The following is a 27,335-nucleotide window of genomic DNA, read 5'->3' on the forward strand; positions in this document are numbered from 1 at the left end:
TTTCTGTTATTCCACTGTTCTGGTTTGTGCTCGATATATAGCGAAAGCCATGCTGAATATTAAAGCTCGATAGGATGTTGAAACATCTGTTTTTCCATATATTGGACCGTCTGTTATGGGAACTTGGTATTATTAAATTCACATCGCATGATTACTTTACACTGATTTTTACAAAAATAAAAACAGACAATTTAAAATGAGGTAAAAATATTTTAATGTGAATTCGATATTCGAAATTTGTAAATGTGCTCCCTTTCAGGCTGTATTGGAGCTTTGAGAAAGTGCTACTTCTAAATAAGTTAAATTAATCTACCTATATAGAAATCTATGATGTCAATTTAGCAGAAGGCGGAGTTTTGTACAGTTTGTTGAACTATTGTTGTTCCATTTCATCGTAAAAATTGTAAGCTGCTAACATATCAAGTAAATTGGAATAAAATTAATTATAAATTCCCCGTCGTGCTCTGCGGCATCCTCACCCTAATATTTCTCTGTTCAATCCAGACCCTATTTGAATAATCAGTGATTGTCGGAAGTACTTAATAGGTTTCACGTTACCTTCCATGTTTTGTCTAAACGTGACCAGCCCCATTCTAACATGAAGATGCGGGCATATTTCATGATACAGGACCACTGAAACTCTATGCTCTATTAGGTTGATAAAATATTGCGGGTATGTTGTTGTTGGGGTACTAATTATCACTTTTTGGTGTGGATCGTCATGGCGAAATAAATGATAGTCCTTTAACCTTTAAAAATATCAAATGTATTTTTAGCCCAAATTCTCTGTAAATTGGCGAAATACGCGAAACATTTGAATGCAGACTTGTGCAGGTTCTCTATTAGAATGAAAATATTCTAATCTCATACGGAAAACATCAACTTTGGAGTTGAGACATCAATATAACTCACAATTGAAATAATGCTCGATTATCTACTGTCCATACTAGACCATTAAACTAAAATACATTTTTGTGCGACGAAAAGCGAATTTTGAAGCTTGCACTGTCACCTTCCATTAAACTTTTTGGTGAATGAGTTTCCCAACTCGGCGCAAAATTTACTATAATACTTTTTATGATTCTGCATTCTACTGCTTCCTTCGGGATCAATTTGTTCCGTTAAATAAAATCCAATCACTAATTTTTTAATTTGTTAATTGTTTTTTTGTTTTTTTTGTAATAAGTTTCGATTTGTTCGGCGTGTTATAAAAGTTTACTGCGGACAAGTGCAAAATTTAGAAATTCCACTTTCCTGGAGCGTTATGATTTATGCCTTGTAGTTTTCGTTTTAATCCACCTGAAATAATACAACTAAAATATAGAAATCTTGTGAAATTAAGTAGGTATGTACTATTTTGAAATAACGTTGTTAAGAGTCGAGTACTGTAGGAAGACAGGCCAAAATCAAGCCGGCATAAAATTTAATATTGTGTACCGGACTAAATTTCTGTTTCGAAAAAACAGATATTGGTATTTATCGAATATTTCCAGTTATTTCAAGGTATTAAATATAGCGGGTTTTATTCATTTTTTACATATGCAATATAAGATAAATGCATACTTATTGGAGTTATAGGCAGCTAAGCTCCACAATATTACATCATTATTATATTACATATTCATGACACATATTAAGATATATAGGAAATATTAATCGATCCGACGAGTCGCAATTTTATTTATGAAGGCATTTCAAGCGACATGTTGCCTGGTGTTAATAATTGATTTAAACAATCGGTTATTAATGTATCATCCAGAGATTCAGTATGCTGCAACTCATGGAAATAAACTGAATTTATTTAGGTATTCAAAAAAGGTTAATTTGTCGATGAGAAAGTTATACTTATTGCAGAGTACCTATCAATTTTTCGGAATTTTGCAGGAATCTTAAAAGTTGGCATTTTTAGGTGATTAAATGGACATACAATTAAAAACATTTAATATAACTAAATAAAACCATTTTAAAAGTGGCGACACTTGGGCAATAAAATAATCTCGCTTATATGAACAATGTGGTTACAAATTTTGTAACTACAATGTCCACCCAATGTCTTATCACAGCCTTGTTATTGAAAATAGATTTTATATAATCTATTTCTCATAACAAAGATGGGAAAGTAGTTAAAACTCCTGAATTACCGAACTGCCTTTTTTGCAAAAATTTCAAATGTTATTTTAAAACAAAAAGGAATAATGAAAGAAGTTATTAATAACTTTTCCGTTCGGGTTTGCTTACCTGATCATGTTTAGTTCAACAGAGGCGAGGTTTCTCTTCAAATTCTTGCATTTTGCCATTTTGATTTAATTTACAATTTTTAAATGTATTTTTACTGGTTTATATATGTATTTAAGGACTGTGGACCGTGTTAATGCAAATTTGCGAATACAAATTATTTAACTATAAGTGAGGCTAATTTAATCAAATAATCAATAAGTACATTTTTGTTGCTCTTCCAAAGTCTTCAGATCGGTAGGTTTATTTTCGGATTGACCTGCAACAATGATTTTCAAATTTTAAAATCCTTGCTGAGACATGTGCTTCATAATTCAAACTAATTATTGGAACAAAGCAGTATTTTGCCTTCACCATAAATGATCACTGCAAATTAATTTATCCGACTGAGATCATGAATCAATACAGACACGATTTGACAGAAATTAGATCAGTTGATATCCATTAGTAATCAAAACTAAATATGCCATTTCCGGATGAAATTTTGGTGAAGCGTGATTACAATTAACAAGTAAATAATGAAATAAAGGGCATTTAGTCTCAACTCATATATCAATTTGGGATTAACTAAAATGGTATAAATAACACAAATTGTGCTTTGTTCGGGTGCTGCTGTGGAACGTGCGTATACTTTTGATTTATTAATTAAATCCACTCAAATAAAATGCTCGAATGACATTATAAGAATATTGTATTTGGAGATTTCATTGCAACATCAAATAGGCTTACGCATCCCTTAGTGATAACACTTATTGGGGTTAATCTCTGCCAGATAATTTATGTTCCCCATTGATTAGACGGACCATTAATCCAATACATTATCTTAGTTATACACAAATTTACTTTCCTCCACGTCGAGCATAGGCTGATGAAGAGTTATACCTATTGGCCTCAAGCATGCTTCTGGAATATTTGATATATCTATTGTCAATATTTGTATATCGATCATATTAATATATACACCTAGTTGTACGTTCATGTGGTAATAATGCGTAAAGATTTGATTTTTCAATGTCGAATTTGGAGGGCAAATGTTAGTTAGGTTAGTTGGTGGTTTATTCAAATTAGCTTTTATTTTGCCAAATTAACATTGCAGCCTGTTATGCATTCCAATGGGGCAGCTTGGTATCGGACTCAAGTGTTTATTTGCAAACTGCATTCATTCGTTTGTAGCACTCATCACACGAACATTTGGAAAAATAAGGAAATAAAAAAAATAGATTAGCAGGATGCCAACTATCAAACACCAAATGCTAGAGAAGCACTAACCATTATTTTCAAATTTAAATGAAATTAAGTTATACTGTGCTGTTATGGGAATTTTTAGAAACAGGCATCGGACTGATCAGTTGAATATCACAGCCTTTAATTTATGATGAAAATGATAAAGTACAATTAAGGGACCTGAAAATTGTGTGCTATAAATCCACATGTGCAAAAGAGGTGTTTCATATAGTTTTTGAGTAGGTATTGCATTTTCGGAGTATAATTTAATAATACAAAATACATAGTAGTACAAAATAATAATACAGATAGTCTACGGCTGAAATAATTCCATAGACTTTAATTAGGGTTACTATTTTAATTTGAAATTGTAGATACTACACATGAGTTTTCAGTTGAGATTTTCATTGAGTAACTGGTCTAATGGAATCAAAATATTATTGGAGGTAGACTAGACTAGTAGGAGTAAGATTTTTGACTTCGATGATTTTGATTCAATAATCATTATTTGGTCATGGATGAATAGTTAACAACTTCGTCAAAAATCAGTATTGAATGAAAACGTCAAGAATTCCTTCTTCTTCGTGGTTTGCTCGGTTTCGAGCATCATGAGTTGATGTATTGTTTTCTGTGATGGCATTCCATTCCTGTCTATCTTCTGCCATATTGAATGTTTGGGTGAGGTGTTTGCCGGTTATCCCATCTACGTATGTTGTAGGCAACCTTCCTCTTCATCTTTTGCCCGATACTGTCCCTTCCAAAGTGAGTCTTTCAAGAAAATTTCTTCTAACCACATGACCAAATAATATTGCTATTTTGTCCGCTATCAGGACGCTCAATCTCTTCTTAATTCTCAGTTGGTCCAGAATTTTCCAGAAATTCCAGAAGTGGTTAGTTCTATTCACAGTCCAGAACACTCTCAGCGTCAACAAAACATTTCGAAGGCATCTATCTTCCTCTTATCCGTCTTTTCTAAAGTCCAGCATACTGGATCCATACAGAAAGACTGAAAACACCAAGCTACTGACCCATCTCATTTTGGTGTTAAGGGATATGTGATCGTTTTTCCATTCTTGGTCATAGATTCTATCGCTATTGTGCTTCTTCCCTTCATCTTCTCGGTGAATCCGCCTTTGCTCGAGCTTGTGGTACCAAGATGTATGAAAGCTTTAACTGTCAATATTGTTTAACTTTTCTACTTCAGGTCTCTGATTATTTCGGCGACCATTTATCATTATTTTAGATTTCTCTCTGTTTGCCTGCAAGCCCACTTCGTTGCTTGTCTCTTCGATTCTTCGTATAAGATTAATCAATTCTTCCAAGGCAGCGATTAGAGTCGCATCATCGGCGTAGCGAAAGTTGCAAATTTTGATGCCGCCAATGGTAATTCCTCCCTGCTAGTCATCGAACGCTTTCGTCATGATCCATACATGTTAAAGAGTAGTGGGCTTAGTATACAACCCTGACTTACTGCTTCACTCACTTTGACTGGTTTGGTCAGATATGTTTGTTTTGGTGATATTTGTAGTAGAAGGTAAGGCTTTATGCGTTCCGGTATTAACTTTAACATGACATTGCAGGGGTATCAAATAAGCGCCATCGTTCTATAGTCTCTCGTGTAATAGCACATAAAGTAGTTTAATTCCTGTATCCTTAAGTGCAGTCAGCATTTCAGCACCCACGCCGTCCTCTCCAGGCAACTTGCTGCTTTTTAACTTTATAACTCTGCCCTCACTTCTTATCTCAGTATGTGAGGTTCTTTTTCGTTGTATGGTATAGTTGGCTTGTGACTTTCTGAGTTTACAGTATCTTCCATTAGTTTGTCGCAATGCTTTTTTTTCATCGCTCCCTTACCTGTGCCCTGCTTGCTATTAGTTCACCATCTTCCGATCTTATTGCCCAGAACTTTGAGTTGAACGTATGTGGTCCTTTGACTCGTTATTCTGTGCGTGATGCTCGACTTCTGCGCCTATATCGTTTAGGTACTTCTTTTTGCCGTTTCATCTCTTGATTGAGTTCATTGTAGGCCCGTGGCCTTGAGTTGTTTCTGCGATCTAATGTTCTTCCAGGTTTCCTGTGACATCCATGGCTTGCATGCTGTTCATTTCCTGTGTTCGTAACAAAAAAAAATGTTCTCAGTGCAGAGTTGTAGCAATCGTTCTCCACAGGCGTTTCTTTCTCCCAAGCCGTATTTTCCGATCACTTTGCGTAGATGTTCATCTCCAGGTTCCCTTCCAGCTTTGGTATTATAGTCTCCCATTATCATCGAGATCTATTTCGCCTCCCAAATTACATTTTGGGATGCAAAATGGTTGTGCAAATATCAAAATGGTCCAGTTCTTAAAATATTTTACGTCCTTTCACGAGAAAATAAATGACATTTGCGTATTTCCTTTTGCAAACTGTCAGTGTAATGTATGAACTAATTTAAAATGAGATTTTGATAAACGATTCCAAAAGGAAACAGAAACAGTCAGCTTATGCTCCTCTTTAGTCAGAATCAGTCAATAAATCCTAAATTCTATTTTCAGATTGTCGCGAATAATAAACGTCCAGGCAGACTATTCTAGTAACTACATTAAGTCGTTATTACACAATAATACGAATCTAACAGCCGATGAAATGAATTATGAGGTGCGCTTCCCCAACTCTGTAAATGCGCTTAATTACACACACTATTTGCATCGAGAGAGGAGTCAGAGTAGAACATTAAATTTATATAGTCCAATCTGATTTTACCGATTATAGATCAGCATACATTGTTATATTTGATACCGCAAAATTTACCCTCATTTTGTAAATTGCTTGCTATTTAGAGAACTTTGGTTTGGATTCGAATCATTTCGAAGGAAATTTCTGTTTAATTGAGTTTGCTGACAAGTTTATTAATGCCATTCGCATTACTCGCAATATTACTTCTGGTTTATGGCACTGATAATTAATTCCTCAATGTAAAACTGATATCAATTGAATCAATGAATTTTCATTTCGTTCAATTGGTAGGGCACTTTCATAACCTCTTATCGCATAAGCCAATGAAATACACAAAGACTGAGTGCAATTTTTGGCATTATCTAACGGAAACGATTCGACAAAATTGCATGAATGTTTACAGTGAAATTGAGATTTTGGAGCATATCCAGAAACAGGCTAAATGTATTTGCCTAATCCCAATTCTGCCATCTATTTCTTGACCATAAACCTGATTTTCCCTATGTATACAGTAATGCAATTTGTGAAGCTCAAGTTCTTAGACAACAAAATAAATGATTACTCATAACATGTCAGTCGCATTCAGTGTTTGCCATATGTTCAAGGAATCCTTCAAAATATATGCCCAATAGATGTTGCAGATTGCGTGCCTGTCACCCTAAAATGTGAAATTATTGAAATTGTGGCAGAACTTATGAGCAACAATAGACTTCCGGCCGTAAAATATAGATCGATTTCTTTTAGCACCAACACAAGAACAGGTGCTTAGAAACCGGTAGATGGTTATCACATGTAACTTTTGTGACGACATTCCAGAAATAACAAATCGGCCAACTCTAAAGTTACTCGAACTCAATAAAAGATTCAACAATAAAACCAAGAGCCACAATAATAACACCAACTTATCAATCAAACGTTTTACGAAATGCACATTTCCTAGTCTGATTTTCATCATGAAACCGGTCTGTAAGTGTTTATATCTGAAAAACAAAACTTTAAAAATGAATTGTTGTAGTTATATGTAACTAAACATACTGCCAAAAATTCAAGTTAGTCATAGAAGTGTAATGGTTAATAATGTGTACTAAGAAGAAATGAAGACTCGAGAAAAGAGCGAAATATTTTCAAAATTTTTAAAGTTTTTGATATAATTCTACTAAAGTAATGCGAAGAAATATATTTTTTAAAGCTTCAACGTAATACGTACTAGTGTACTTATTTATCAGCCACACTGAAATACAGCTATTTATAAAATTGCATTCTGAGCTGATTAAGGTGACATTTCCATGAGTAAAATTATCTTTGTTTTGACTGACTTGATGATTTAAATCGTTGCTTATGCGGTTCAACTATTAGAAAGTAAAGAAAAAAAATCTGTTATGCATCGTTTGGTGATTTAATCATTAATCATGGATACAACGTGTACCATTAAAAACAAAATCAAAGCCTCAAAGTCAGATAAATCCTTAAATCAGTGAATGCCGTCGGCATAAAAAGCAGGACGACACTGTGAACAAAAAATATTAAACAAAAGGAACTGCAATTCATCCATAAAATTGAAAGACAATCAGTTTAGAGTGGTACACAGAAATTCTGAATGCTTGCAGTGGATACGGAGAGCGAGCTGAGCATAAATAAAACTTTTTTTCATGCGACAGTTGGTTAGGTTTTGGGGTATTTTAAGCAAAGACTCGTTCAGGTACATGTGGATTGCGCTTTTAAGCCGACGAAAAGTGGCAATATAAAATTTAACATATTCGACTATTTTAATTTAAAAGATTCAATATATCCATTATTACATAAGGCTTGAAGTTCAAAGAAATAAAATTCCTTTCCCCGAAATAAAGTCTGCAAACGAGGTTAAATAAGAAGTCACCTCAAAGCCTGCGTTATTAGAACTTGAGAACATTGGCTTTCTCTCGTTGATTGCATTAAATGTATTTGGGGGAAATATATGTCTTTCTTTTCCGCTAGAAACGGCGGCCGAAAGAGAATTTTATTTGAAATCTCCGATGGTTAGGTATGCGGTGGGTCAATAATAGCGAAACCCACAGAAATATATTACTTTTTTTTACATAAAAAAAACAATTTACAATCTTTTTTGGCAACATTTTTATGTAAAAAAAAGAAATTATAGTCTGCTAGGATCCGTAATTCCATAATGCTCAGCATATATCAGTAGTAAGAAATGTCCTCAAATTGACACAAGCTTTGCTGCGAAATTTATGCACTATAATACATAACGTAAATAAAACTCAGACTGGATTCTTAAAGCATTTGAAAGAAAAATAAAAATACACATAACAAAATCATTGTTCGGGTTTCTAGACAGTATCTAGACCACATTTCTTCAACAACAAAATAAATATTGAAATATGGTGACCAAAGATGCAACTGTATCATCCTTTCATTTCAAACTATATAAGTTTTTATTTGTAACATTTTATTCTATTGTTGTTGTACTCTACCTACTTACAATCAAATTTAATTATATAGTGTGTAAATATTTATAAAAAATTTAATTCAATGCAGTACCTCAATATTTTCCAAAATTTGGTTTAACAAAAAACTTTTTATTTAAAGCTTTAAAATAAACCATCGAATAAACGGGGACGTTACAATCAGATACGTCATTTAAAAAAACTTATATTTAAATTTAAAAACCTCAATTAAATACGTAACGAAAAAGTAATTAAATACTTTCTTCTGTCAAACCTTTATCAGAGTTTAGGCAAGTTTTAAGCGATGTTTATACGTTTTCTAAGGGTTGCAGGCCTAATTTCAGCGAACGCTTGACTATCTATAATCCCGTTTTCGATTTTCAGTCAGTCGGTGGTTTCATCTGCGGTCGCTTAAAAAGAAAAACGTTTTCAATTCATACTATAAAGTATTTTTACAATTAGACAAAAAGCGTTCCGGATTTAAATGTATTTTCAGGTGAAAAATTGAAGGAGGTTTCGTCATTCGTCATCTTCGTTGCTTTTGGAAGTTTTTTTTTATTAAATAAGAGTAAGATTCTTAATTTAAATGTAATATACTACAAATAAATAGATGAAGACAGCTTCAATATATTTAAAGCAAGTTTCACAACTTTTTTTTAATTGAGAAAGAAGATTCTGATGCTCATTATATAATTATTGCATTATTATATCAAGCCTTTTATGAATTGATTCATTTTATAACTGTATTTTTTTGTACATGCTGTAGATTCCAGTTAATTATGTTCTAGTAGGTTCAACTATGTTCCAGTTAATTATCGTTACTGCCGATTCATTCAATAAAGCTTAGGCAAAATACAGTGTTTATTTTTTGCAAATGAGCTAGTAATAAGCCACTCTATCACGTTGAAAATTCCAGTCTCTAATCGGCAGCTTAATCCGACCACTTCTATTTCAAACTGCGAAGTACATTTTAAAAGCAAATTGCGGTATACTTTTGGTATGCTATGGCTGTAGTTAACGAGCACCGTTATGAATTTCGCTTATGGCAAAAGAATCCCATGCGTTCAGATATGCAAGGCGTGTTGCGTAATATTTGAAATTGCAGCAGAAAATTAAATTGAAGAAATTAAATCTGAACCATAAGCTGACAATTATTGAGAGCTTTGCCTATTTTCAAAACTATTAGCCCAAAAAATTGCTTGATTCAGTGATGGGCAATGCTCATAATTAATTACGAATTATTTAATCCGTTAGAGACTGTGTTCGATTTTGATGCACAAATTGCAAAAAGATTAGTTTCCATATATTTTAAATAATATTAAATAAGTGGTCTAAATTAATTAAATCATAGAAAAGCTTCTAGCAAGCACAAGTTTGCTACATGAGTAGAATTCGATATTTGCCAAATCAAACTGGTAAATGAATTGCTTAAAAGCTCACTGATTTCTGGTTTTGTTGTTAAACGTAAGAACTAGGATCAACGGACATCAATGTAATGTTTTGGATCAAGCTTTGTAATAACAGTGCCGAAATTCATCGATATACAGCAAAGTAAAGTCAGTGCTCTAGATGTATTACTTAAAATCGTTTCTCTCAATAAGGAACATAAAATTTAATTAATAAAATCATAACCTAGTTAATGGTGACTTTTTCACTGTAGCGTGATGAGTATTAGCTGATGAAAGTCATTATTTCCGATCATTTCAATAAATCATTTCCTGATTGCATTGCATTCAATAGAATATTTGAATTGATAATACGAAATCACAATTAGATACTGTTCATACAATAATATTCAATCAGGAAATTTTGAATTAAATGCGTGAACATGTTAGTTATGTAAATTAACTGATTTTATTCATTAATCATGTGCATTTCACTATTACATTTCAATGATTTCGCTCATTATTTAGTAGCAATTCTATTTAACAATGCATTTGCTCTTTGCAGGGTCGATTTTCATTGAACCTATTTATTTTTCTCTCTGCAATAAAACTCGCCTTCCATAAAATAATTCATTTAGGGTCAGACCTTTTGGTTCTTTGAACAATAAAATCTCTATGTTGAGCAAAGTTTATTTGTCGTTCCAAGCGTTGTAATTTGATGGAAGAGGAAATTATATTTTTATAAATGGCCAAGCACAGTGATTTTGATATGAAATATTTAACAAACGATTATAGTGCGACTTATAGATCTCTTAATTTTACTTGATTCTTGCTAGCTTTTATTATAGACTAACGTTGATTCCACTCTGATTGTTCAGTTAATGTTAAGCAAAAAAATTGTCAATGGCATATTATAAATTGGGAAATATGGGATGCATTGAAATATGTGTACGGAGAAACAAATTTTTATTTATACATTTATCTGACTGTAATCTTATTAACCGTCTTAGTTTAGTTACAGTTACACCACAGATCATCACAGAAGTCTATAAAAACATCGGAAAATGATCCTGATAAGATTTGATAGCTTCATTATTTTTCATGGCTTGCATGGAGAAACCGTAAATATATTTAGAAAATTGCCAGACACAAAAATCATTTAAAATAAACGAGCTCGGGTTGATCGATTAAATTTACTGTTCAAAGATGAATAAGGAAAACGAGATGTAAGAGCCTTTGTCAATGTCAATTTTGTTTATGAACGGAAAAAGTGTTGACATTTTTGCTATGTCAACTTACTTACATGAGTAGTGCTATTTTAATAGTAGTGCCCACTACTATTAAAATAGCAGGCCCTTTTAGATACCTTTCCGAAAATTTGAGATCGCGAGTATTCTTGCTCCGGGTGGTGGAAAGCAAAATCAAGCAAAATCTTTACCCTTCAGTTAAAATTATGTATCCAACGAGATTATTGCGATTATTATTATATAATTTTAAAGCACTAATGGTCATTCCAATAAGAACTAATTCTGTGGCGTGAAAGATTTGTTTACAATAGATCGACCAACTAATCAACTTAGTCATTAAATATTAAAATGTTTAGGTGCACTGCAAATACTCGCTTTTACGCACTAAACAATAAAACATTTTATTGACATGAGAACCTGACTCGAGCTCTGTAAATAGACATCTCACTGCATCAAAGAATAACAAGGTTTATTTTGCCAGAGTGGGCGTGCTATTCTTTTTCACTGATGTTTATTTGGTGCACTTGAATCAGGTGCAACTGAAATAAATGGAAATGAACGAAACAATACGCAAACGAGCAAAAAATTTCTAAATAAATAATGGTAAAAATACGTTAAAAGCAACTACTAACATAAAAGGTACGATGCGTATTTAATATTAAGGAGCAAGCCGCCCAAACAAAGATCGTCAATTTCTTATGGTCGAGGTTAAATGAAGGTAATGAATACATGAAAGAATTGATGAAGCTACAACTTCTATCAATATTCAGTGACGTTTTATTAGACCTGCTACGAATAGCCCGCGAACTTTGGAACCATGAAAGAAAGAGGTGAAAATAACTCTACGCCATTTGATAGCTATTAGAGCCATATTTTCTAAGGAAGCTTTCCATTTTATATTAAAAGAGCGACTGTTTTAATTTCGTTTTGACCTCTGCTTCAATACATATTTCCTAAAGGCTTATTATTTAGCTAGCCAACAGTTTCATTTGAGTGATTATTAAAAAATATAACCTTCTAAATTTAACGGTTTTTTGCGTTTTTGTTACTTACCTTTAACAAACAAGGCGTCTTATCAGCGCATTTTGGTCCTAATTGATGCAAATATTATAAGTTTGTAAAGCATCAGCTAAACTATGTTTTCTCACGAACGTTTCACGTAATTTATTGATGATTTGAGTATCATTAATGATTATACAGTTGTGAACTATATCCTGTTCTTGCCACACATTACCCCCAATTGACGGTTGAAATGTTAAATAGGACCCTTGCTTCAGGTTCAGTGAAATGGGGCTCTTCAACATCCAGTTGGCGTTAATAAAATCCAAACTGGAGTCTAACTCGGTTGACTATCAACCTCCGGTCCAACGAACATTATAATAGCCACTTTGAGCCCTTTAAGCTAGTTAGCATTATTCGGCTGGTTCTCTTGGTGCGTCAAAGTTCGAAAAATGTACATGCTACATTACGAATTTTTCCTGGTACTGCTGATATATTCTGCCAACGAAATATACATAAAAATTATCAGATTTTCCGTTGTTGATAAAATCCAGGATTGATAACTGAAAACACCGAATTTGTTCAAAACGTCTTCCTTGATGGCAGTTCTGTAAAAGTCGTGAATTTATTAAGATTCAAGCAAGGGCTTTCACAATAGGTATTCGCCTTTCATTTAATTTTCATATGAAGTAAACGGGATCCATTCCGTCCAGTTTCATAAACCAAAAATTGGCTCACGTGCTATCGACGGGTAATAAATTTATTTAGCCAGAAAATAAATTGCGAAATCCCACACCAAATGTGTTTCATGTTTTTAACGCGGGCGACAACCATTTTCGGGTTTTTATTTAAAACAAAGGCCATTGGATAAATGAATAAATCACTCTGACGCATGAAGGGAAGGGATCTAGGGAATCATTTTATTCGCGTATGTGTACCTATCAGAATACTTTTTTGCGATAATACGTTGTCAAAAAAACTGTCTAAAGAATTTCAGGTGACAGAAAAAGTAATTTTGAAAAAAAAATTTACTCAATCATCGCGGTTTTTGATGGAATATGTTCTTCTGATTGTAATTTCTAGGGAATTTGTTCCGTTCCCGGATTTGTTTTTAGTTAAAATATCTGTCTTTGTTTATATCACTCATTGTTTAGTATACAAAATCCAAACTGACATGGTGATTGAACAAGTTTGGTTTGCCGAATCCCCGTTGAGAGAGCTTGGCCAATTTCTAAAATTGCTGTAGTTAACAAGGCGTTGAAGTAAATTGTAAATAAGCAACTGCACTTTAAATGTATTGGTTCAGTACATTGACAAAAGCAATCTTGTTTATTGCTTCGTGTACAGGGTATTGATTCGTTGTGGACTTTGATCTTTGTTCTCAGGGGTATCGTTCCGCCACTGGTCCTTAACTTTATTGCTCTTGATGGCAGATCGATTATAGCGTGTTACGCCAACAGAGGAATTTATCGGTTTTACTCATCTTAGTGGAGACGGTTTAAACCTTTATTCAAGCGAGGCTAAAAGCAATTTTCTTCCTTTCCAGGATCGGATATTATTATATTTTACGTTGTGCTGATTTAGATGTTTTTACATAAGTTTTAATTTTGTTTGGGTGCACAACGTCTTCCTTCCATCAGTGTCCTCTCATCTAGATCCAAATAGGTTCAAATAGAACATTCACTTGAAAGGTAAGGATGCAATTTTTATCAAATAATTTCGATAATGATTTTCAGACTTTACTAAATATCTTGAGTGATGTTAGTAATTCTAAATATTGTTTCATTGGACTGATTTCCGCTACAAATTAGTCTAGTTCTAGCATTCAAGTTCTGTGTTCTGAACGTTTAGCTGGTGCTTGGTTCGCAAAATAAAACATATAACCTTGTTCTAATGTGCTGCATTTCCAACTTTAAAACCGACTTCACCTCCACCATTATTTTAGACGCTACCAACAATGCAAAATTACTTATTTCAAGTTGCTCAAATGTATATTGTATTTAGGTACTGTTCAAAACTGTTGACTTACGAGCAGCAATTATGTTTAGGCAAATGTCACAAAATCTGGTGCTTATTTCTCATTTATCATGCACATGTCATAATTAATACTTTTTATTAGTTGATAATATCTTGAAAATCATGCTTTAAGCTGCATAACTAGCTGGAAGATGGCCTGGCGCTTCGTTTTTAAATGGATTACATGGAAGAGCTGATGAGGATCACGGCGTCGCCCCTTGACTGTTTCATCTCTTTTCCATATGAGTAAATGTTGGCTGTTACTGTTGCAGTTGCATATTTTTTTATCTGAATTTTTCATCATTGTTAAAAAAGTAATTTCTCTTTAGACATCTAGATTTCCACATCGTGAAGCTCACACTTAAATATTTTGTAGGCTCAACTCCTGATGCAGGAAGCGTCTCTGAAAATTAGTTTTACTATCTTTAGTATATTCAGATTGTTGTCTCGATGTCTAGTCTGTATCCCCGTGAAATGAAGGGAGTGCCGGGTTTCGCGGCTTTTCCTCTGTTTATACCAGTCTCTTAACACAATTTCCTAAAGGTGGATTTCCTATTCAGTTTCACACCGAGGAAACTGATGTGCTCTTGAGCTGAATATCCGTGCTTACTACTATCAGTCTCAACTTTGTAATTCTGCGTTTGTTTGTCCACAATCCATATAGGATTAACCTTAATTTCAACTTTATACTTTCAATTAATTTTTCAAGCTTCTCGCTTCTTTGCTTCTTTTATTATTAGACTTTTATAATTAGCACCTGGCAAAAGGGACCATTGACTTCCACACGAGTATGAAATCTGGCATTTTATCATTATTTATTGCAGCAATTCAAACAGTTAACAACTGCTTTAACAACTACCTGTTGTCAAACTTCAAAGTATAGCTTTGTGCTAGTTCCTTTGCCTTTAAGCCCTGTAAAAATGAAATCATAAACACAAGAAGTAAACTACCTATAAAGAGAGCGGTCTGGAAAAATCATACGCAAATGCCAAGCGAATTTGTAAAGGTATAAATAAACTTCCGACTGGGATTTCTTGACGATTTGAATTTCAAATCAGGCATTTAAAATTCCTGAAAGTAAACCGAGATTAAAATACCCATATTTAACTTCTTTAAAGTGGAAAGTCACTGGCACCGAAACACAATTAAATAGTCTTTAAAAAGCATGTGCTTGACTCAGCGTGGTTTTCCCATTTCTTTAAGTACTACTGAAAGCTGATGTATTAAACTGGAGTTAAAACTATGTTATTTTCGTTACTTTGGACTTGACTTCTAACGTTACATCAGCTTTATTTCTGAACTCTATGAATTCAAGTGCAAAGTTATGTTTGCAGCTTCACTTATACAAAGTAAATGTATTGGGCGCTACTAAAATTATCAATTTTGAAAATAATATAAGATAACAATAATTAGGAGCAAACTGCAAGTGAATACTAAACATGTATAAAATAACTGGAAATAAGTGCGTAAAAGTTTTATTGCTAGGAAAATATGCAATTTATAGTTTAGTGGGCAGTTCGCATTTCCAAGTCGTAAACCTGAATGCGACTGCATCGACAAATAACATTTCATGAAAAGTATTCCTCTTACGCAGAACTAGTAAATTTGGTTTCACATAAAGTAGACACACAGTATGAAGGGGCACCTGCAAGCCTTGATAGGAGTTAATAATTAATTGAATGTGAGCGCGAATAAAACGAGCCGACACGAACACGTCGTAAATTTTAAGAGCGATTATTAGAGCTAATAGTCCTTTGCTATGATAGTAAGTGTTTATTAAACCAGTTAGTCTTAATACCGTAAAATTTTTAATGTTTTCAACTCGAAAATCGTGATGCAATTTCATTAGAGTGCCATAGAAATGGCGTCGAACAATTTGCCAATCTCCCAACTGTTTTTAACAGCGCGATATCTTTTTTCTGAAAATTTTTAAGTGCTTTGACTTCTTGAGATTAGTTTAAAGTATATAGTGGAAGGGTGAATTAATCAGCGGACTCATCGATAATTCATAATTAATTTTCAACTTATCTATCACGGCTAGATAGATGGCTTTACCGAGCATCAAAATGCTCGGTTTAATTACCGCTTGTTAAGACGTTTGTTGTTTTCATTAAATGTATAAAATTATATTACTTAGCTACCGAATATCATTTTAAGACGATTGTATAAATCTAGGACATTATCTATTTGAACTTGAATAATATAGATTTATTTGCAAGATATTGAATTTGTGTGACATTTATTCAGCTACTTATTAATTAATTATTAAAAGAAAACACTAGACAATGGATAATATATTCATCCTGATCTAGGAGTTTGCAAAGGCCATCAAAACATTTCAAAAATACTCTGATAAAATGCTGATTTACCATATTCACCCTGGAGGCTGAAAAACTTTTATCCTGCTTGATTAATTTTATAGCCTTTCATTATAGGGCTTGATAGGATATACGTGACTCAACAAAAGAATGATGAAACAATCGGAAAATTCGATAAAGTGCGATAACCACATGATGGTTTATTCTGAACTTTTAGTGGGGTAAATACGCAGGTATTTGAAGTCGGGAAGATTGTGGAAAATTGTTTTTAAATTGTTAGCCATTTTATTAATTATTGTATTCGTGCAAAAACTAACTGTTTACCATCTGACATACTGACCTGGTGAATATATTGAACATTGCTTTTATGTCCTAATCATCGATGAAAACCAAATTAAGAAATCATTGAGAGTAAAAAGACATTTGCCTATAGTAAAGAAGTTGCAGAGGGTCTTCAAAGCGAATTGAAAATGCTGAAATAAAAATAGGAGAACAAAGTAATAATACTTACGATGATGCAAATTTTGGATTGGTTCTAAAATAATAGCAATTAAAATAACATATCACTTAAATAATGATTGCATCAAACTTATCATGATACAAAAAAATACTAGACACGCGAGTTAAGTAGACACGCGAAATTGGAGAAGCAATAAACTAAAAAACCAGATTATCGAAAAAAATCTGGATTACTCAGATCACGAATAACGAAATAAATATATACAGTTGGAAAAAGAGCCAACAAACAGAACATTGCCAAGAACAAATAGATTGATGACAATTAAATTCAAAGCAAATCTATGGACTTACCTGCAGATTTAGTAAAAACTTGATCAGTTAGAAGAAGTGGTCAAGTCGTCAAGTGGGTTTAGGTTTCGCAAAATACTGCCAGGTCTCGAGATTACTAATTTCATACTAAACCCAGCTGATGATAGCTGATAGGCTCGAATTCGGTCCTGGTAGTGACTGAGACTAGCACATTTCCAAATCTGCACTTGCTAGCATCAATATACACATAGTTCGGAACATGGGATGTCAACAAAATAGCACAGGTAGAGGTACAACAAGTTTGAATTAGAAATATTGCCAAATGCTGCTGGACGAGAATTAGTGGAATATGGACAAACCAACAAAACTTTAAGACAAATTTAATCAGGTTTCGCGGGGAAGCGTTGAAAACGGTTTACCTATTGGAAACTACGTTTGGAAATAGTGCTTTTGAACTTCCGACAAGCTTTTGATAAAAATATTTACTTAAAACTAATATAATGTAATTTTAGAGGCAAGTTCAGCTATATTAGAGTTCTATAAGGAGAATACAAACGTAGTTATGTGGTTAAACAAATTGCTTTTGTTTGCTTTAGAGAGTGAATATAACTACCTAGATGACAATAGTAACTGTAACAAGTAACTTACTTCTGTGACAAGTAACTGGTATAAATGAACTCATAGAAAAACGCTATAAAGACTCATTTACACTTGGGTTTCATAGATTTGTTAATAGAAACCTCTTCTTAATGCACAAAGTTGATTTAGAAGTAATTTTTAATAATAATTCATTAATTGGCAAAAACAATTAATGTTTTGACATTTGTTTATTATATGATATTATTAAGTACTAGCCAAATCTTTGCAATTAACTTAATTTGGATTTCATACCGTGTAGAACTGACAAAATAAAATCACTTATTGATATTCCATACAATCATCTGGAAAATAAATGAACCCACATTCACGTTCTTGGTACTGTATACGTTAACCTGCGGACTCACTGATGCTTGAAAGCTTTGTCCTGCTAAGGACAGCAAGAAAGGGAGCTTTGATGTGCCTTCTAATAATTCGACGCCAGTTTTTGCACATCATCCGTCACACCACATTTCTAATAGCTTGTCGAACATTTGCACAAAAATATGAATCTAGAGATATTTCAAAGATAACTTATTAAAATAAAACATTCTATTTAAAGCCAGTCAGAGAATGGGGGAAGTAATGTGTGATATTTTTAGTACCAAAATTGATCAACATAATTTTATTCTTACTAGTCGGTATATAAAACTAATAATACGGTTAATCATAAACAAATTACACTCAGACAAATGGTAGAAATGGTAGATTATTAATATTTATTTGTTATTCCCCAGGGTCCCTTTCTTGTTTTAATAATGAGTTTTACATGTTTTCGTGTTTTTACTATCCGACTTTATTGCATCAATATGCTGGGCTTTGTTTACCCAAAAAAATAGCTAAACGTCAACGCGAATTTATTTACTTGATTGCGACCTACAAATCTAAGACTCAAGGTCGTGATATAGCAACAGAGCTACTCGTATGTATTATGTTTTCTCACAATTATATAGTCCACCAGCTAGACGAACAGATGAGATCAAAATATTAGCATTAAATCATCTACGATACTGTAATGTTGAATAAATAATAGTACCGGGATGAATTACGGATCATTATCAATTCGCAGATTTAGTAGCAATGCAAACCGAGTTCCTTAATAGCCCAATCTAATTTGGCGTAATTACGACAACCCTTTAGGGACATAGCACAATTAACAGTTAATAGCCAAAGCAGATATTAAATGTGTCACCAGAGACTTTTTCTGTCTGAAAAGTTGATAAGACAGACTAGTGAAGAAAATATACATTTATCTTCTAAGGAAAATTGTAAGATATTTTTATTTAGAAAAATATTAAGTCTACCTGTCTAATCCAATGACAAAAAACACTATAGGGTATATGTGATATTCCTTATTGCACATGTTTCACAAATGCGTGTTAATGTAAAAATCTGAGTTTTCAGGTCATATGCGTCGTCCCATTCAAATCCAATCAATCAATCAGATGTTGAACATATTGAATAGAAGAGGTAATGGGGATACTTTTAACAGGTTTTTCTCTCTATTTGTATACTTTCTGCTTTAAGACTTATACAGTGTTTCAGCGTCAATATAGCAGAAGTCGTTGTACGCCGAGTTCTATTGACCTGACCACAAAAAAAAATTTTAATTAAAATAGAAGTAGTTAAGGGAATACGTTTTCTATTGGAAATTGATTGTTTCATGATATTTACTACTAGCGCAAGTTATAACAGAAAAGACACTTCCAAAAATATTTACAATTTTGTTAGTGTCAGAACAACATAATGTTTTATGTCTATTTTCCACAACAAAACGTCTTAGAAGATTTCGGTTATTCTTTTTTTTATTTATTTATTTTCTGTGATCATATTAATTATTTAGAATAATAACTGTTTATATTTGTTACTGCCTGTTCTCTATTGTTCCTTCACAAACATTAGCTCGATGAACGGAGACTGAAATCTCGAATACATTAACCAAATGTAACATATTTCCACAGCAAATATGTAGATACCTTTACTACAATGTAATTCAATAAAATTACGCTAATTACCTAAACGCTCCACAGATTAAATTATTTTGGGTATAAAGCCATTTTACAGAGACCGGTGGGTTTCCAAATGGGTCACTAGCGGTTTCTCATCCTTTAGTGTCTTGATTTGCCCGGTCACTGATAATAATTTCGACAATTTATTATAAAATTATTATTTTTGCCAGAATTCTCACATCCTTAAGCTGGAGATATCACACTCGTAATGTTGAAATTTAAATACTTTTTTATTTTTCTGTTACGATTCTGAAAATATCTATATTAGAATAGTGAACAATTGTGCTTAGGCCTGGATAACACTGTGTTGAGTTGCGCTATTGAGTTGTAGACGCTCCTTGAGTTAACGAGTTATAACTCATCGGTTCATGAGTTATAAGTCATTTATTAAAGCTTTACGAGATCCAAGACTAGAATTTTATTTTTTTGGACAAATGTTAATTCAATTTTTTGCTGAGTAACTTTTAATAGTTTGTTCTAACAATTTTGAAAAAGTCATCTAGATTTTCCCAGCAACAGAACTGAGTCCAGAGACCAAGAACGTCGAATAGTTTTCTTGTAATATTTTACAGTAAAACGTTAGGACAGTGTTGTTCAGAAATATTGATCTAAAAGTAAAGAAACCCCAGTTTCCAAAAGTTTTCGAAATAAACTTTCGCTTTTTCAGCCTGGAGAAATATTTTTGGACAAAGCACCGGAAATAATTAATAGGGTTTCTAATAGGGTTTTGTCCATAATTAGAAGTCCCAAAACTTTGTTAAAACTGGAATAACCTGAAAATTCAAAGAAACTTTTCAAATTTTCAGAGCGATGAGCGATGGGCGGTGATTTTTCCGAATAATTTTGTTTTTAACTTTTACTCTTTTCTTTCTTTTGCGCTCTTAAAAACCATAATGATTTTCGGGAAAAAACGGGAGGAATTTACTATCGTTGTTGTCCCGAATTCGACGCTGAAAATGTGTTATTATTGTGTTATTAAAATGTATAATTTTTACAAAGCTGTAAATTTTTCGCGAAAAAGACCTCCAGATTACTTGTAGTTTGAAGTGAAACTCTACAAAATAGAACGTTTTTGAGTAGAAAGTGAAGGAAAAAAAATCAGTCAAAACTAAAAAACCACATTTTTTAACAAACTCGTCAGTCTTCGGAGGTATAGAGGTAACGATAATTCCATATTCATATTTTTGCCTAAACAATATGTCACTGAATTTTTGGACACTAGTTGAGGACCACCCTATATATGTTAAGTTAAATGCAGGCTGCAAAAACTTTCCTGATATTTACTCATATACAACATGTTATCCATTTCAGCCAATCGCAAGCTTTACTCGAAATCAAACTCATGTGTACTTAATGAACATAATAACAATTTTCAATTATTCTGAGGCTTAAATTCCTAAGCTTCGAGAGGTATATAGCAGCTTGAAAACCTTTCAATGACCGTGTAGACAACGTTACAATAATACCGTACTCAGAAATTATTTTTCTAAATTGGAAAGTTTGATATTTATTTTGCAATGTTTTGATCAGCTCACAAAACAGTAGTCGATTGGAGCATTGCGTCTTATGAATTGGAAGAGAGAAGAACCTTCATGGCAATTGTTAAAAAAATGTGTGAGAAAACCGAAACTAAGTAGTTTTAACCTTGAAATAACGTTATCAACACAACAAATAATCTGATCATTAATTTGCTAAAAAAAAATTTTCTACATAATTTTGTAATACGATCGTCAGCTGAATTTCTGACAAACCACAGGGAACCATGCCAAAATTATGACTAAACTGTTCTTTATCTATAGCATTTTAATGATATTTCTAATTTCATGAGCCGAAAAATCTACGAATGTTCTGGATTCTATGAATTTTATCAATACACATTTTATTGCAGAACATATTGCAAAATGGGATATTAAAAAACGAATTGCATAATTCATTACTGAGAGAAGATTAACAAGACCATCTTAATAGCTGATAGTGCATGCAAACTGCGTACTCGAATATTGCTCCGGAGAAATTACAATTAAATGCTGAATATTTCTGACGGATGAATAAAGTTAATGCACTTTAGAAGATTGATAAAAAATGCCGATTATTATTGAGCTTAGCGGGATTATAGAATCTAGCATTTCCTAGTAAAATATTTCATTTCGAAACTTCAATAAGTGCCCTTTATTCATCTTATTTTCAGCGCACAAGTTTATTCCACCACTTAAATTTGAAATATAGCTCTGACAGTTGAATAACCTAAAACCCGGGAAGTTTCTGGATGTACTTAATTGAAACATTTAATCACAACACGACCTACTTTGAATTCAACTTTAGGAGTAATTATACACTGTCGATTTATATTGATGTAAAGATAGATTAATACTTAGGCCACTATTGAACCGAATATACTATTGAGACTTTATCGCCTAGATCATTTTTTGAAGCTTTCGGCTTTACTTGATCTCAATTTTAATTCATTCCTCATTGCAACATATCAAATTCTTTAACTTTTTTCTCTTTCAATGAACTTTACATTATGTTTCAGGAAATTTTACAAAAAATTGATTTTAATGCATGATGCTGAAAAAATTTTGTGTTTGTTGTCAGTTTTGAACGTATGTTCAAATAGGTTACATTATTAAATTTACCCAGACAATTGATTGACAAGTATTTAATAATGCCAACTTTGAATTTTAGATGGTGAGTATTCAAATCGTGAATTATTAAATACCGTAAATGTTTTCAATAAACGCGACGCGAAATATAATAACAAATATATTTCATTTCATCAACTCTAGTTATTCATGACATCGGGTCATTTAGTGATGAACATTTATCAACTTTATCAAATTGAAAAGTTTGTATATTGAAAACATCGGCTCAAAAATTGAACATTTGATTTAGCTGCTTAGTTGATTGACTTAATAGCTTTATATCCTGCCAACATTAAGAAGAAAATATACTAAATATCATCTAGTTATCGGTAAATTTTATATCATCTAGTTATCGGTAAGCTTGACATAGATCTTATAATATCTATCACATTTTCGTGGTCCATAAAATTATAAATTTATATCACGTAACTTTTAATGTTACCACTTAATCATCGACAACTTTTTGTCTTGTGGAAAGTGTTACCAAGACACTATCAGGATAGAGATATGTAGTTTGCTTTATAATGCAATATTCTCCACCAAGAGGTCATTATATTAGCATATTCTGGGTTATAAGCCACAGGAAGTGTGATTAACTGTATGTTCCACTGGTATTATGCCACAATATTCATTATGCTAAATCAGTGGAGATTTCTCTTATTAAACAGGAAGATTTACACGATATATTGACTGTTTGATTTGCCGTTATCACAATTTGTTAAAATAATTCGTTATTATTTCAAGTTGCTCCTTTAAATTAGCATCAAACCACATCATGGGGTTTTCGAGAAGGAAATGGATTTACCCAATTAATCAGTGCTATTTAATTAGCTAGAATAATTAAATTTTCGTACTTTATTATTGAGATGAGCATTTCATCTTAATATTATGCTTTTCTATCAACTGCATCTTAGTGTGACATTTTACTGTTAATTTTGAGGTATTTCCACTTTTGAAAATAGTTTTACTTGTTCCAAATTCTCAAAATTAACGAAACATAAATGTTTGTAATGCTTTGATTTTGATTTGGTTTGAATTTTGGATTTTAATGTTATTAAAACATTGGTCACTAAAGGAGTACGGATATTGATTACAATTTCAAAGTTCATTGATGAATTGTTTTTCTTTCGGCAAATTAGATTCATTACGAACTATTTTTGCTCCATCATATGAACTTTTTAGAATGCATTTTTTACTATTATCGAGTGATTTGAGTCAAAATTAAAATTTCATTTTGAATGAGACGGTACGTTTTCTATATACCATAGATCGGAAATTGTCTACAATTTTCTTAACTAGTATATCGAGATAAAGAAATTAGTTGCTTTGTGCTTTTTCAATAGTGAATTTAATTGTTGGTTCTTCATTGCTTAGATAACATAAAAATTCACAACATTTTTGTTCCCCAATCCTATAAATTGAAAACACATCAATTGTAAAAAAAATTGTAAACGAAAATAATCATTATATTGAAAATAAATTCGCTTCATACATATCCTTAAAAGGTCAATAATAGCCTTAATACTTAATTGGGTGCGTTATTTAAGATTGGACAAAAACCCAATTTTGAAAACATGAATCCTCCTCTACCAAATAATTTATATTATAGTTTAATTTACGTCCGTTTTATTCCTCAGCTTGTTCCAATTCAGCCAGTGGTAAGATTTCCAATGCAAATGAAAAACCGAGTACGAACGATCCCTTTTGGAAATTCACCATTCATTATTTGCCACTCGTAAGCAACCACTTTAACACTTTTGTTCCAATAAAATTAAACCGTTCTGCTCCCAGGAAAATTCGACATCATTTGTTAATCACACACCTACATCAGTTGACACGTAATTGACTGTAGAGTTTAAAAATATAGGCACTAAGCCATAAGGAAATCAGGTTATCTATCGCATATCAAATAATTTCCATTGTCTTTATTAAGTTTCTGACAAGTGACTAGTTATTTTATCCACTAAAACTATTAACTAGCATTCATCGCTTTCAGGTACGAGGGTAGTGAACTGTATTGGGGGCAATTCATTGAAAACATTATATACAATAATTGTATTTGTGCAACAGCCCCGCAGTGGCAGCTCACAGGGGTTCATTGTCAAACCCTTTTCTGGTAAAGTTAAGTTTCCCATAGGGTCCCATTAAGGCGATTGTCTCCGTAGCCAATAAATCCATGTGATTTCGAATCCCGTTAGGGATATTATTCGCTAATTCCAAAATAAAAATTTTATTACAAGCTAATGCAAAATAGTATTATTTTAGAAACATACAGCAAATGAGATCATATAAGTAGAAAATATAATATTCGTCTAATCAGAAATATAATCACAAATATTTGCGAAAACTTGCCTTAAAATAGAAAAGTAAACAGGCTTTTAGGTACTCGATGCGCCTTTCACTTGACATTACCCATCAAAATTTCTTTATTTTAGTTACTTCATTTTATTTTAATAATTAAATATGTTGAAATTATCCCCTGACGATATATATAATCGACTCTTTAATTGATTCAGTGGAAAAGCTAAGAGACTTTATGAAATTAGTTCGGCCATTAAATAATTAAACTCCGTTCACTGAAAGGAACTGAATAATTTAAACAACAATGGTTCGATAGTTCAGCGAACAGATATGATTATTCAACTTGATATTAATTTCAAATTCATAGAAATTTAAATCGAGAATCGAAAAGCTCTTATTGAATATTCTTCACTCTTTTAAGCCATTTTTAATCTAGTCAATTAATTTTTATTGCAATAGTTTTCACGATTTGCTTTCAATTAGAGTTGCAAGGATACGTAAATATACACGTAAATTGACGAGAATACTCATGTTTTTCAAAACCTTTCCGTCAGGTATTTTGAGTCAACATTTTTATTCTTCTTTGTCTTTTATTACAGATTGTTAAAAGGTGCTCAAATGATGAATCTGTACAAAGTCACTCATAGCCTTCGCGTTTTCATAAGTAGTAATTTTTTGACTTTGACTTGTATCTCATTGATGAAAAAAAGCCAAATAAATTTAGGTAGGATTTAAGAATTTTAATGTAGGTTTTTGTTTCTGTGGTCTACTTCGGATTTTAACATAAGTAACCATATTACCACCAACCAAACCACTTTTTTTAATTGTGCGTTTTTTTTTAGACGCTTCTTCCGAAAGAAATTTTTCTTCTCTTAAAAGAAGCACACCTAAAGTAAATTTTACCAACCTTCTTAATTAATTTTATTTACCTTCTTCTTTTATAATCAATGAGATTTAAATCAAATTAAAAAGTTGACGGAAACTCGTTTTTTTGCAGATTCGTACTCATTTCACTTTGTTAAGCACTTTAATAAGATCTCCTTTTTAGGTATCTTTTAACACCGAGAGGAGATCTGTTATCTAAACGTCAAGGTAATGTTGATAAATTAACTGCTTTCTACAAAAATGTTGAAGAAAAATAGCCCACACAATGATTTTGACAAATAGAAACCGCCTCAGCCATAGAGAACTTATCTACGAAATACTCAATGTTTGGAAGTATTGCTCAAACACTAAAATACACCTACATTCAATTAGTTCATTTAGAAGACGAGATGATTATTTATGCACAAATCGAAAAATTATATAACACTGTAGTTAGATTATCGAATAGTGTTGTGACTGAATGAGTTAGGCACTACATATAAAATGAAACAAACTTTTATAACACAGATCTCGGAAAATGCGATTTGCTGAGATGCTGTTGAGAATCTTCGTTCTAACAGCTTCCGAAACTAAGCCGTTTACATCTCGAAATTCTTTCAAAAGTAAAATATTTCACTTCATAAAAAGTTTCAAATTTGGCATCCAGTGGTTGATTTATTTTTCCGCAACTCTTTCTATAGGGGATAGTAAAGAAGAAACTAGATATATGTATGTGTACTTCTTAATTATTTGTGAATTGTGTCATTGAATAGTTTCATAAAAAAACAGAGCTATCAATGGCTTAGATCAAAATTCCACGTTCTATAAATATAAGTTTAATTTACCATATGGAATTGGCAAAAATAGTAATTTAAAGTTAAACTATGTCTGTTCTCTGGTAGATTTTAATACGAGCAAAATTTCATGGCCCTTAATGATAAAATGTACCATATTGCAGTATCTGGAACTTCAATAGCGGCGAAAACCTTGCTGGTGGCCGTAGTAAATCTCTGTCACCGTCTACCGCATATTGTTTACATTTAATTACTTACAGTAGTTGACATTTATAATTACTATTCTCTATAAAAATGTCCGCACAGCTTCCAAAGCAGGAATATGGCGATATGCATCTGATTGATGGAGAATGCTCTCCAAACACCAATGGAGACATTTATACAGAATAAGTTATACAGCACAAGCAAAACTCTCGACGATGACAGATATGGCCTGCGGCCACTAACAGGGTTTTCGAAAATATTTAATTTACAGACAGTGCACATGTCTAAAAACGAATTTATTTTGTATAAACTGATGTTTAGTTTCACTATGGGCAATTTTGTTGCATAAAATATTTCTCACATTTAAATTGATATTTGTATGCACAGTAAGACGTTCATGGAGTTCAAGAGAGTTCACAGAGTAAAGAAACTGAATACGGCTAATTGAAATAATAATGGTATATTTTAGTAATTATTAACCGACCGGGTATTTTTCTAAGTGCTAATAAATATTGCACCAAAGTGTATACAAATTATATT

The 27,335-nt window shown here is 32.4% G+C and overlaps 1 protein-coding gene across 4 annotated transcripts in view; it reads right to left on the bottom strand.

The window, feature by feature from the left end:
• The window catches only part of LOC109537920 (tyrosine-protein phosphatase 99A), a 298,832-nt gene that overhangs the window by 73,021 nt on the left and 198,476 nt on the right, over positions 1-27,335 (bottom strand). The window contains exon 3 of one of the 4 annotated variants that reach the window (XM_048661514.1): positions 2,239-2,494. The exons of the other annotated variants lie outside the window; for them this stretch is intronic. Coding sequence (XP_048517471.1) covers positions 2,239-2,297 — 59 coding nt within the window. The 5' untranslated portion in view covers positions 2,298-2,494. The remainder of the gene's footprint in view (positions 1-2,238; positions 2,495-27,335) is intronic. 4 annotated transcript variants of the gene reach the window in all.

Source organism: Dendroctonus ponderosae, unplaced genomic scaffold, assembly GCF_020466585.1.
Source record: "Dendroctonus ponderosae isolate FM_Combo_2020 unplaced genomic scaffold, Dpon_F_20191213v2 Dpon_F_20191213_1, whole genome shotgun sequence".
Classification (NCBI taxonomy): domain Eukaryota; kingdom Metazoa; phylum Arthropoda; class Insecta; order Coleoptera; family Curculionidae; genus Dendroctonus; species Dendroctonus ponderosae.